The 12404-nt window shown below is 44.6% G+C and overlaps 1 protein-coding gene across 2 annotated transcripts in view; it reads left to right on the top strand.

Annotated features, from left to right (window-relative positions):
* The window catches only part of ACOT12 (acyl-CoA thioesterase 12), a 76004-nt gene that overhangs the window by 18094 nt on the left and 45506 nt on the right, over nt 1–12404 (top strand). For both annotated transcript variants that reach the window (XM_073582057.1, XM_073581971.1), the window contains 2 exons: nt 5737–5797; nt 5893–5994. In XM_073582057.1, the coding sequence (XP_073438158.1) occupies nt 5737–5797; nt 5893–5994 (163 nt within the window). The remainder of the gene's footprint in view (nt 1–5736; nt 5798–5892; nt 5995–12404) is intronic.

Here is a 12404-nt window from a genome sequence, read left to right as displayed (position 1 = left end):
CGGACTAGCCGGGTTACTCGCAGTTACACAAAAAGTACTGTTTAGTTCATTGAGTCCCTGAGAGGACAGATTGCTTGTTCCCCCGTTTTCTGTTCAGTATAGCCCTTGTGGCTTCAATTTATAAAAGTGTATTATACAAGTCATACCCTGTCTCGTCACTGCATCCTGAGAACCTGCTAGAACCCTACACCAGGAAAGAGCTTTCTATGCTGAAAGAAAACTGAACTTTGTATCGAAGTGATGAACAGAATGCATTTCCTAATATCACCATAATTGCTGGCAGAACTCCACTAACTTAATACCATCCTATAGATAATGTTATACCTGCCATATTTGGTCTCTATGTAAAGGTAAAATCACAATAACAAATGATGCCAAAATCTCTGGCCTGGAGCATCCAAGAGTGAAAATATCCTGTAAGTTGGGGATCTCCAAAAATTCTGAAGGGCTGAGCACATCCCAGAAACGGCTCCCACATGAGGTCATCAAGGGGAGAAGGGGAGATATGTGGATGTACTTTAGTGCTAATAAAAAGCAGAAATTGGCTTTGGGTCTTCTTCAGTTGTTGGAAAGTGCCGCTGCTTGTATGTTCTGTCCATTTTACTGGAGTGCCTCCCTCTGCTAAGCCCTGAGCCATTTCCGTGACCAGGTTTAGTAATTTTCTTTCGTTATTCCTTTTTATTTTATGTAATTGTATATATTTTGTTGTTCTGTTCCCATTTTGTTTCATCTTGTATATTTTTATAAACACTGCCTATCTTTCTAGATTAAATAGTATAAATTTAATAGCTCTGTTCCTCATGCTCTGTAAACCGCACCCCTGAAGCTATAGGCTGCCTGTAACGGGTGTCCAATCTGCGTGTATAAAAAATTGGTGGTGGCAGCTAGTAGTAGTTCTTTCTTTTTGTTACTGTGAAGCTGGCAGTGACCGTACGGGGGTATATATATTTATTTCATGCGTTGGAATCAGAGGTGTACATACCATACACCCAGTTAATAATAATAAATAGTAATTTAATTTCTATAGCGCCAACATAGTCCGCAGCACTTTACATTATAGAGGGGACGTGTACAGACAATAGACATTACAGCATACCATTAAACACATAGATCAAAACAGATACCAAGAGGAATGAGGGCCCTGCTCACAAGTTTACAATCTATAAGGAAAAGGGGAGACACGAAAGGTGGATGGTAACAATTGCTTTTATTCGGACCAGCCATAGTGTAAGAATCGTGTGTTCCTGTGATGCTGCATGAACCAGTTAACAGTCTAAATATGTAACCGTACAGACAGAGGGCTATTAAATGCATAAAGCAAGTGAGAACATGATGCAAGGAACCTGGTTATGGTAAAAATTTTGAATGAGCCACACAGGGATATTTAGGTTAATGCATTGAGGCGATAGGCCAGTCTGAACAAATGTGTTTTTAGGGCACATTTTAAAACTGTGGGGATTAATCATATTGACCTAGGAAGTGCATTCCAAAGAATTGGTGCAGCATGTGAAAAGTCTTGGAGACGGGAGTGGGAGGTTCTAATTATTGAGGATGTTAACCTCGGGTCATTAGCAGAATGGAGGGCATTGGTAGGGTGGTAGGCTAAGGCGAGGGAGGAGATGTAGGGTGGTGCTGAGCCATGAAGTGCTTTGTGGGTGAGGGTAATAAGTTTATACTGAATTCTGGAGTGGATGGGTAGCCAGTGTATTGACTGGCACAAGGTAGAGGCATCAGTATAACGATTGGTGAGGAATATGATCCTAGCTGCAGCATTCAGGACAAATTGGAGAGGGGAGAGTTTGGTAAGCGGGAGAGCGATTAGTAGAGTTACAATAGTCCAGATGAGAATAAATAAGACAGTTTTTGCAGAGTTGAAAGTAAGAAAGGGTCGAATTCTAGAAATGTTTTTGAGGTGAAGACAACAAGAGCGAGCCAGTGATCAGATGTTGGGGGTGAATGAAATCTCTGAATCAAGTATGACCCCAAGACAGCGGGAATGTTGCTGGGGAGTAATGGTGGAACCACACACGGAAATGGCAATGTCGGGCATTAGTAGAGGGAGGAAACACAAGGAGTTCAGTTTTTGACAGGTTCAGTTTCAGATAGAGGGAGGACATGATGTTAGAGACAGGGGTAAGACAATCATTGGTGTTTTCCAAAAAGGCAGGTGTGAAATCAGAAGTGTATAATTGGGTGTCATCAGCATAGAGATGGTACTGTAACCCAAATCTACTAATTGCTTAACCAATAGGGGCATTATACAAAGAGAAGAGGAGGGGGCCTAGAACCGATCCTTGAGGAACCCCAACAGTAAGGGGAAGATGAGAGGCGGAGGAGCCAGCAAGATACAGTAAAGGAGCGGTCAGACAGATAGGAGGAGAACCAGGAGAGAACGGTGTCCTTGAGGCTGATGGAGCATAGTGAGGAGTTGCTGATGATCCACAGTGTCGAATGCTGCGGAGAGATCCAAGAGAATTAGCAGGGGAGTGCTGACCATTAGATTTAGCTGTTAGAAGATCATTAGAGACTTTAGTGAGGACAGTTTTAGTAGAGTGTAGAGAGCGGAAATCGGATTGTAGAGGGTCGAGAAGAGCATTATCTGAGAGATAGCCGATTAGTCGGGAGTGAACCAGGCGTTCGAGGAGTTTAGAGATGAAGTGAAGATTAGAGACAGGTCTATAGTTAGCGGCACAGTTTTGGTCGAGGTGTAGGATAGGCGAGGGGAGGTGCTGATCCAACAGGAATGGGGGGTGACCCGCTTCTTGCTGCCGACAGACACGAGACAGAGACAGGAGTTATATTCAACAGGTCCGTTTTTATTGGCCGCCTCTCTGACGACCACCGCAATTCATCACAGGAATTTCACTGTTCTCTTGCTCACAGACCTGGGTATCTTCACTTCTTAGTTTCACCGTCGTGGTGTCCTTTGTTGTTCTTCCCACCGTGGCTGCTGTAGGCACTTCCACCACAGCGTTTCACCCTTCAAAGTACACCTTCCACTTGGTACCCCCAGACCGTCTCCGTCTGCGGCTACTGTCCTTTTGGGCCACCCCCCGTGACCGTCTCCACTGTCAGTTACTCTCTGAAGGCTTTTACCGTCTTTCTCCCTACGGCAGATCCTCCTCTCTAGTGAGCGCCCCTGGCTGACAGGACCTTCCAGAACCTTCCCTCAGCCTTTATACTCCCTGTCCTGGTAGCTCCGCCCACTATCACCTGACAGTTACCTTGACCTATGGCTGTTACTTTGACCCATGGCAGTTACACAGTCACTCTCTCCTACACTCCCCACTGCCCTCTAATGGTCAAACTACCACATGACACCCCTTTCTCTGTATCTCAGCGCTATCCCTCTGCCTCTCTCCACAGGCAGACCTGTCCGTCAGTTCAACCTCCCCACATTGGGATGTTTTTTTTTAAATATTGGTTGTATGATGGCATGCTTAAATGAAGAAGGAAAGATACCGGAAGAGAGAGAGAGGATGAATATTTTTGATAGGTGAGTGGTGACAGCGGGGGAAAGGGACTGGAAGAGATGTGATGGAATGGGGTCACTGGTGCAAATAGTAGGGTGAGAAGATGCAAGGAGCCGGATTACTACTTCTGTTACTGGTTCAAAATCAGAGAGTGAGCTAGATGCAGTGGGGGAGGGAGGACAGTGCATGGTATGATGTGATTGGGAAATAATTTCCTGTCGGATATGGTCAATTTTTTCTTTGAAATACCTCAGTTTGAGTTCCCATTAACTGTCTAGTAGTGGAAGCAACTGCGGCCTCGTCCATCACTTGTCACTCAATTGCGTAATTGTCCTTATGATTGGAGGCATCGGAGTTGCGTTCACCTGGCAAACTAGTGGCAGCAGTGAGATCTGGGTGATCTCTCTGGTGTCATCTGTGACAAAGTGGTAACAGTGGTGGGATCTGCGTGACAACCCCCCTCCCATCCCAGCTGTGTATCCTTGACCTAAATAATGACAAACCGTACACAAATGTCCGATTCACATCTGATAGGTCATGCGCTTTCTTGCACTGTGCCACAAATCTTACTGCACAAATCTTACTTCAGTTATTGGAGTAAGGTACACCATGCCTTGTCATAAGTTTGTTCCAACCTAGCCCTATATCTGAGTGTTTATGTGAAAAAGCTGATGTTTGAGCCCTTACATTTTGCTGTTAATTTTTTTTTTTCCTTTTTTACACAAAAGTTTATCCCAGTACCTCCCTTCTTTTGCAAACCTATAGACAGTTTAGTCCTGCATTCATTGCTGATTGCTCTCTGCCTGCCCAAATTCCTACCTTTTTTTTTGTGAGGGAAGTTGTGGTTCGTTTTTAACTAACATCCCTTGCAGAGTTGTGTGGCGCCACAGAGGTGTACTGCACCTCCTCCTGAGGTGTGGTACCCCACCATTCAGGTAATGTGGAGACACCTGACCACACTCCAACACCTGCATCCCACACAACATAGTAGTGTAGCAAAGCACCTTTTGGTGGCTCCCTGCTTGGAACATGAAGCGTGCTGGAAGGCAGGTGGAGTTAGTTGGCACCAAAAGAGCGGGAAGAGTTTAGGATTTAGTCAGTCTGACAGAGTCAGTGGAGGAGTGAAGATCCCCTGAGTGGGATGGATGAAGGAAGTGCTGCAGCCGACCTCAGTGACCTGGGTCCTCTGACGCAGGAAAGAGACATTGATGGAAAGCCTGATTCTCTCCATAAGAAGGAAGGATTAGTATGGAACGTAAGGAGAGGAGGACTAAGGATTAGGGTTAGAGCAGAACCCTTCCCAAGTTCACAGCGCAAGGCTGGGGTCCGGTCCCCGAGGTTGTATGGATACTAATGGTCCTGCAGCAGACACCGGAGGAATAGAAGTTGTCACCACTTTATTCCCACACAAGACTTGGGGGCACAACAGCAACGATAGTGAGCCGGGACTTGGTAGCAAGGAGTCCCCAAAGCAGGCTACAGCTGTCTGCCGTACAAGTAGAGTTCAAAGGAACATCTGACAGGAGGAACTCCAGTGTATCTCAGTACTGAGGGTACTTCACTATAGGCGCAAAAGGGAGACGTTCAGAAAAGGCACATATGTTGGCGGAGTGTTGGAAGGGAGTACTTCATCTTGCCTGGAAGTTGGCTGAGCCCCTGACCTAGAGGACACGGCACCGAGGCGGGCACCTGTATGCTCAACAGACTGTGAGTAAAGCTTTGGAACTACATGCCCTGGTGTCCTCTGCTTATTACTGCGCCAACCGACTCGGTCGGCACTGCTACATCTCCGTGCCAGACACTACACCCTCTCCCTCAACACCTATCTTCTTCATCTTCTCTGCCCTGGGACTACAGCCCTACCTGTGTAGGGCTACACCATCATTGCTGCAGCACACAATCTGTCCCAGAGGATCTGTCTGCAGCGTCGGCTTAACATCTTCATTGCCGAACACCACAGGTGGCGTCATGAATCATTCACTCATAAACTTTATTCCAACATCACTTAACCCCCTTTTACAATGGACGCCAAGGGCCACGGACCGGGTCACAGCTACCGTGACATCTCCCATTGAAATCCACCGGGCCCGCCTCCGAGTACCCCACGGCCCTGGCATGGGGCGATCCAGTTGCTTTACATTAAAGGAAAAAAAAAATTGGTTTCAGAACAGTAAATATTCTAATTTGAGGTCAACTATACAGTTTGTTAATCTCCTTCTAGGATTTATTCTGTTTTTAACCATGGTGGACTTTGTTCTTTTAGGATCGGACAGCAAATTTGCATTAAGGCAAAAGTGAACAGAGCCTTCAACACGAGCATGGAGGTAAAGCTGCTCTTTCTATTGGTTTTTCACGATTTTAAATAGTAATTTGAAATAAGACATGAGCATTGATTATACTGGTTGGTTTTAATTTTCAGGTCGGCATTAAAGTTGCAGTGGAAGATCCATTTATAAGTAGCCAGAAACATGTTTGCACAGCCTTTTCTACATATGTGATTAAGCCTCTTAAAGCGAAAAAGGTAAAATAATAAAATAAATAATAAAATAAATGATGCGCAATGTGGACTGAAAACTCTAGCAGTAGTAGTTGGCTTCTTCGTCTGCTCTGATCAGTAATGTCACTGATTTATACACGGTAGTATTCCATTTTTTTTTCTTCCTAATTTGTGGTGCAGAATATGCGGTCAGGAGAGGATACAATCTAACATCGCTCATGGTGTCACAAAGTCTGAGTTTACATTTTGTTTTGCCCACAATTGGACTATTATCTTAGTATGGGAAAGGTCAATCAATGAGTTCAGTTATCTTCTGGTCATATTTGTTTTATGTTTTGTGTTCAAAGTTACAAGGTGTTACTACAGGACAAGAGCTGTAATCATTAACGGTGACACACTTGGGCTGTGAATGAGTATGCAATTTTATGTAATTCGTAAGTAGTTAGAGAAGGACTGAAAAGTGACAGATTAACGCTAAATTTTATGGTGACCACAAGCCTAAGCGGGTATGGGGAAGCTACATTACAGAAGATGCCGTATTTTGGACTTCAGGAGATATGATTAGTGATGAGTGAACGTGCTCAGATAACGTGCTATTCGAGTATGCTCGGGTGTTATCCGAGTATCATGGGTGCGCTCGTACAGTGAAGGAAATAATTATCTGATCCCTTGCTGATTTTGTAAGTTTGTGCACTGACAGACATGAACGGTCTATAATTTTAAGGGTAGGTTAATTTAACATTGAGAGAGAGAAGCTCTTACCTCCTTCCTTCTCACTTTCTTTTTCACTCTCCCCCCCCCCCCCCTCTTGTTTCTATCCCCATTTCTAATTCTGATACTTGCTTTGTTTGTACATTAATGATTTATACATTACACCCTCATGTGCTTTATTTGTCTTTTATTATTCTGGTTGGTGTTATTATACCTTCAATATTCAATAAAAAGACCATTAAAAAGAAAAAAAAGAGAATATCAAAAATAAAATCCAGAAAATCACATTTTATAAGTTATATAAATGTATTTGCATTTTGCACTGAGAAAGTTTTTGATCCCTCTTGCAAACAAGGCTTAATACTTGGTGGCAAAACCCTTGTTGGCAAGCACAGCAGTCAGATGTTTTTTGTAGTTGATGATGAGGTTTGCCCACATGTCAGGAGGAGATTTGGTCCACTCCTCTTTGCAGATCATCTCTAAATCATTAAGATTTTGAGGCTGTCACTTGGCAACTCGGAGCTTCAACTTCCTCCATACGTTTTCAAAGGGATTAAGGTCTGGAGACTGGCTAGGCCACTCCATGACCTTAATGTGCTTCTTTTTGAGCCACTCCTTTGTTGCCTTGGCAGTATGTTTTGGGCCATTATCTAGCTGGAAGACCCAGCCATGACCCATTAATAATGTCCTGGTGGAGGGAAGGAGGTTGTCACTCTGGATGGAGCCATGTACCATAAAATCCTTTCTCCCATTGATGCGGTGAAGTAGTCCTGTGCCCTTAGAGAAACACTCTCAAAACATAATGTTTCCACCTCCATGCTTGACAGTGGGGATGGTGTTCTTTGAGTCATAGGCAGCATTTCTCTTCCACCAAATATGGCGAGTTGAGTTAATGTCCCCTTATGTTGTGAGGTCAAGAAACTTTTCAAAGTGCTTTATGATCCATGTAGTGCTGGACATGTGTTTATTTGACCACAACATTTTATTGGGTCCTGGTGTCTCAATTTAGTGTGATTGATTAACAAGAAGAGAGAGAGCCAACAAAAAAAACCAAAACTTAGCCTTAACCTCCTATATATTCAGACCTAGCTAGGGGGATCATTTATGCAGGGGGCATTTATGCACATGTAATCGAAGTACATGTATCAAAGTACTATTGGCAGTTATATAACATGGCAGTTAGACAGGGCAGGAGACAGGTAAGACATTTATATACATCTACTCCCTGTACATTTGGAGTACAACAAATATATACCATATGCATTTGTGTAATTTATATCCTGGCCGCTGCATTCACACACATCCACTGCCCTGGCATTAACTCTCTACACTCCATCCATATTGGCCCCTCGCTTCTTTCCTCTCCTATGTATAGCACTCACGCTCTTTTCACATTGTTAAATTGCACAGATCCAGTCAGTCCCACCATTCAACATCAGAGACGCTCTCACAAATCACTTAACCATCTGCTCACTCTTTCTATCCTCCTTCTCCTAGTCGCAGGAGACATTGCTCCCAACCCTGGTCCCCCATGTTATAGAAAGTGAAACCCCCCAACTGCTACACTTAGAAACCCCTCTAATCTGATTAATATTCCCTGCCTGCCATCTGTCTCTCTTAGTTGTGCACTTTGGAATTCTCGCTCAGTGTGTAACAAACTCTCCTTCATCCATGACTTCTTCCTTTCTAATTCTCTTAACCTCCTGGCACTTACTGAAACCTGGATCCAGCAGTCAGACACTACCGCTGCTGCTGCACTTTCATACGGGGGGCTACACTTCTCTCATACCCCAAGATCAGACAATAGAGCAGGTGGAGGCGTTGGTCTGCTCCTATCATCAAAATGTACCTTTCAGGTTATCCCTCAAGTACCCTCACTAGTCTTCCCTTCTTTTGAGGTCCATGCCGTCAGACTCTACACCCCCCTCTCCATGCGAGTGGCGGTGGTGTATCGTCCTCCCGGCCCCTCCCATCAGTTCCTGGATCATTTTGCCACTTGGCTTCCACAGTTTCTCTCCTGTGACATCCCTACCCTCATCATGGGAGATTTCAACATCCCCATTGCTCTTCCCCTCTCACCATCTGCCACTCACCTTTTATCTCTAACCTCCTCATTTGGCCTTTCGCAGCTTACTAATTCTCCAACGCATGAAGACGGAAACTCCCTCGACTTGGTCTTCTCTCGGCTTTGTGCAGTGGATGATTTTGCAAACTCCCCTCTCCCGCTCTGACCACAATCTTCTTTCATTCTCTATCAAGAACTGCCAGGCTGCTCAGGTCACCCCCACTGTCCAGACTTATAGAAACATACAGGCCATTAACACCCAGAAACTTATGAAGAACTTGCAGTCTTCATTGGCCCCTATCTCCTCCCTCTCATGTCCTGATTCTGCACTGAAGCATTACAATGAAACACTTCAAAGTGCCCTGGATGAATTTGCACCCCCTATAAATAGAACACCACAACGCAGACGGCGACAACCCTGGCACACGGTGCAAACACGTTTCCTGCAGCGGTGCTCCATGTGCGCCGAACGTCTGTGGAGAAAATCCAATCTACACGAAGATTTCATCCATTTTAAGTTTATGCTTAGAACATACAACACTGCCCTTCACCTCTCCAAACAAACCTATTTCAACACTCTCATCACCTCACTGTCAAATAACCCGAAACGTCTCTTTGACACTTTTCATTCTCTACTCAATCCAAGAGTACAGGCCCCAACCACAGAGCTCAGAGCTGACAATCTGGCCAATTACTTCAAAGAAAAAATTGACCAGATTCGACAGGAAATTATCTCCCAATCACCTCATACCATGCACTGTCCTCCCTCCCCCACTGCATCTAGCTCACTCTCTGATTTTGAACCAGTCACAGAAGAAGTAAGCAGGCTCCTTGCATCTTCTCGCCCAACTACTTGCACCAGTGACCCATTTCCGTCACATCTCCTCCAGTCCCTTTCCCCTGCTGTCACCCCTCACCTAACTAAAATATTTAACCTCTCTCTCTCTTCTGGTATTTTTCCCTCCTCATTTAAGCATGCCATCATACATCCACTACTTAAAAAAACCATCCCTCGACCAAAACTGTGCCGCTAACTATAGACTGTCTCTAATCTTCCCTTCATCTCTAAACTCCTGGAACGCCTGGTCCACTCCCGTCTTATCCGCTATCTCTCAGAAAACTCTGTTCTCGACCCTCTCCAATCCGGTTTCCGCTCTTTACACTCCACTGAAACTGCCCTCACTAAAGTCTCTAATGATCTACTAACAGCTAAATCAAATGGTCATTACTCCATGATAATTCTCTTGGATCTCTCTGCAGCATTCGACACTGTGGATCATCAGCTCCTCCTCACTATGCTCTGTTCCATTGGCCTCAAGGACACCATTATCTCCTGGTTCTCCTCCTATCTCTGACCGCTCCTTTACTGTATCTTTTGCCGGTTCCTCCTCCTCTCACCTTCCCCTTACTGTTGGGGTCCCCCAAGGATCGGTTTTAGGCCCCCTCCTCTTCTCCTTGTACACTGCCCCTATTGGTCAAACAATCAGTAGATTTGGGTTCCAGTACCATCTCTATGCTGATGACACCCAATTATATGCTTCTTCTCCTGACATCACGCCAGCCTTTCTAGAAAACACCGGCGATTGTCTAAACGCTGTGTCTAATATCATGTCCTCACTATATCTGAAACTGAACCTGTCAAAAACTGAACTCCTGGTGTTTCCTCCCTCTACTAATGTACCTATACCCGACATTGCTATTTCTGTGGGTGGCTCCACTATTACTCCCCAGCAACAGGCCCGCTGTCTTGGGGTCATACTTGATTCCGAGCTTTCCTTTGCCCCCCACATTCGATCACTGGCCCGCTCTTGTCATCTGCACCTCAAAAACATTTCTAGAATTCGACCTTTTCTTACTTTTGACTCTGCAAAAACTCTTACTGTTTCTCTTATTCATTCTCGTCTCAACTATTGTAACTCTTCTAATCGGTCTCCCTCTTACCAAACTCTCCCCTCTCCAATCTGTCTTGAATGCTGCAGCCAGGATCATATTCCTCACCAATCGTTACACCGATGCCTCTACCTTGTGCCAGTCATTACACTGGCTACCCATCCACTCCAGAATTCAGTATAAACTTATTACCCTCACCCACAAAGCCCTCCATGGCTCAGCACCACCCTACATCTCCTTCCTTGTTTCAGTATACCACCCTACCCGCGCCCTCCGTTCTGCTGATGACCTGAGGTTAGTATCCTCAATAGTCAGAACCTCCCACTCCCGTCTCCAAGACTTTACACGTGCCGCGCCAATTCTTTGGAATGCACTTCCCAGGTCAATACGATTAGTCCCCAATCCCCACAATTTTAAGCGTGCCCTGAAAACACATTTATACAGACTGGCCTATCGCCTCAACACATTAACCTAATCTATCCCTGTGTGGCACAGCCGAAAGTTTTACCATAACCAGATTTCCCGCATCATGTTCCCACATGCTTTATGCATCCATTAGCCCTCTGCATCTGTACTGTTACACACTTAACATTATGGCTGGTCCATACAATCAGGGCAACTGTTACCACCCACCTTTCGTGTCTACCTCTTTCCTCATAGACTGTAAGCTTGCGAGCAGGGCCCTCATTCCTCTTGGTATTTGTTATAATCTACTGTATGTGATTATTGTTATGCTGTAATGTCTATTGTCTGTACAAATCCCCTCTGAAATGTAAAGTGCTGCGGAATATGTCGGCGCTATAGAAATAAAATTTATTATTATTATTATTATTATTGCCAAAGAGCTCAATTTTTGTCTCATCTGACCACAGCACCTTCTCCCAATTAGTCACAGAATCATCTAGGTGCTTTACTGGCAAACTGCAGACTGGCCTGCACATATGCCTTCTTGAGCAGCGGGACCTTGTGAGCACTGCAGGATTTTAAACCTTTACGGTGTAATGTGTTACCGATGGTTCTCTTGGTCACTGTGGTCCGAGCTACCTTGAGAACATTATCAAGTTCCCCCGTGTAGTTTTAGGCTGATCTCTCGCCTTCCTCATGATCAAGATACCCCACAAGGTGAGATTTTGCATGGTGCCCCAGATCGATGTTAATTTGACAGTCATTTTGTACTTTTTCCATTTTCTTACCATTGCACCAACAGTTGTCTCCTTTTCACCCAGTGTCTTACTTATGGTTTTGTAGCCCATTCCAGCTTTGTGCAGGTCTATGATCTTGTCCCTGACATCCTTAAAAGCTCTTTGGTCTTGCCCATGTTGTAGAGGTTAGAGTCTGACTGAGTCTGTGGACAGGAGTCTTCTATAAAGGTGACTATGTAAGACAGCTGTCTTTAATGCAGGTGACGAGTTGATTAGGAGTGTCTAAACTGGTCTATAGGAGCCAGAACTCTTAAAGGTTGGAAAGGGATCAAATGTTTATTTCTCACCGCAAAATGCAAACAAAGTTATATAATTTATACAATGTGATTTTCTGGATTTTATTTTTGATATTCTATCTCTCAATGTTAAGTTAACCTACCCTTAAAACTATAGCCTGTTCATGTCTTTGTCAGTGGGCAAACTGACAAAATCAGCAAGGGATCAAATAATTATTTCCTTCACTGTATATTATGCTTGAGTACCTGCGGCTGTACAGTATGTTGTGGCTATTAGACACACAACACACTAACGAGCAAGCAATCCCTGCATGTGTCGTGGCTGTTGAA

Source organism: Dendrobates tinctorius, unplaced genomic scaffold (assembly GCF_039654945.1).
Source record: "Dendrobates tinctorius isolate UK_male_01 unplaced genomic scaffold, ASM3965494v1 ptg000003l, whole genome shotgun sequence".
NCBI lineage: Eukaryota > Metazoa > Chordata > Amphibia > Anura > Dendrobatidae > Dendrobates > Dendrobates tinctorius.
The sequence above is the reverse complement of the archived record's forward strand: the minus strand, read 5'-3'. Positions and strand labels throughout refer to the sequence as shown.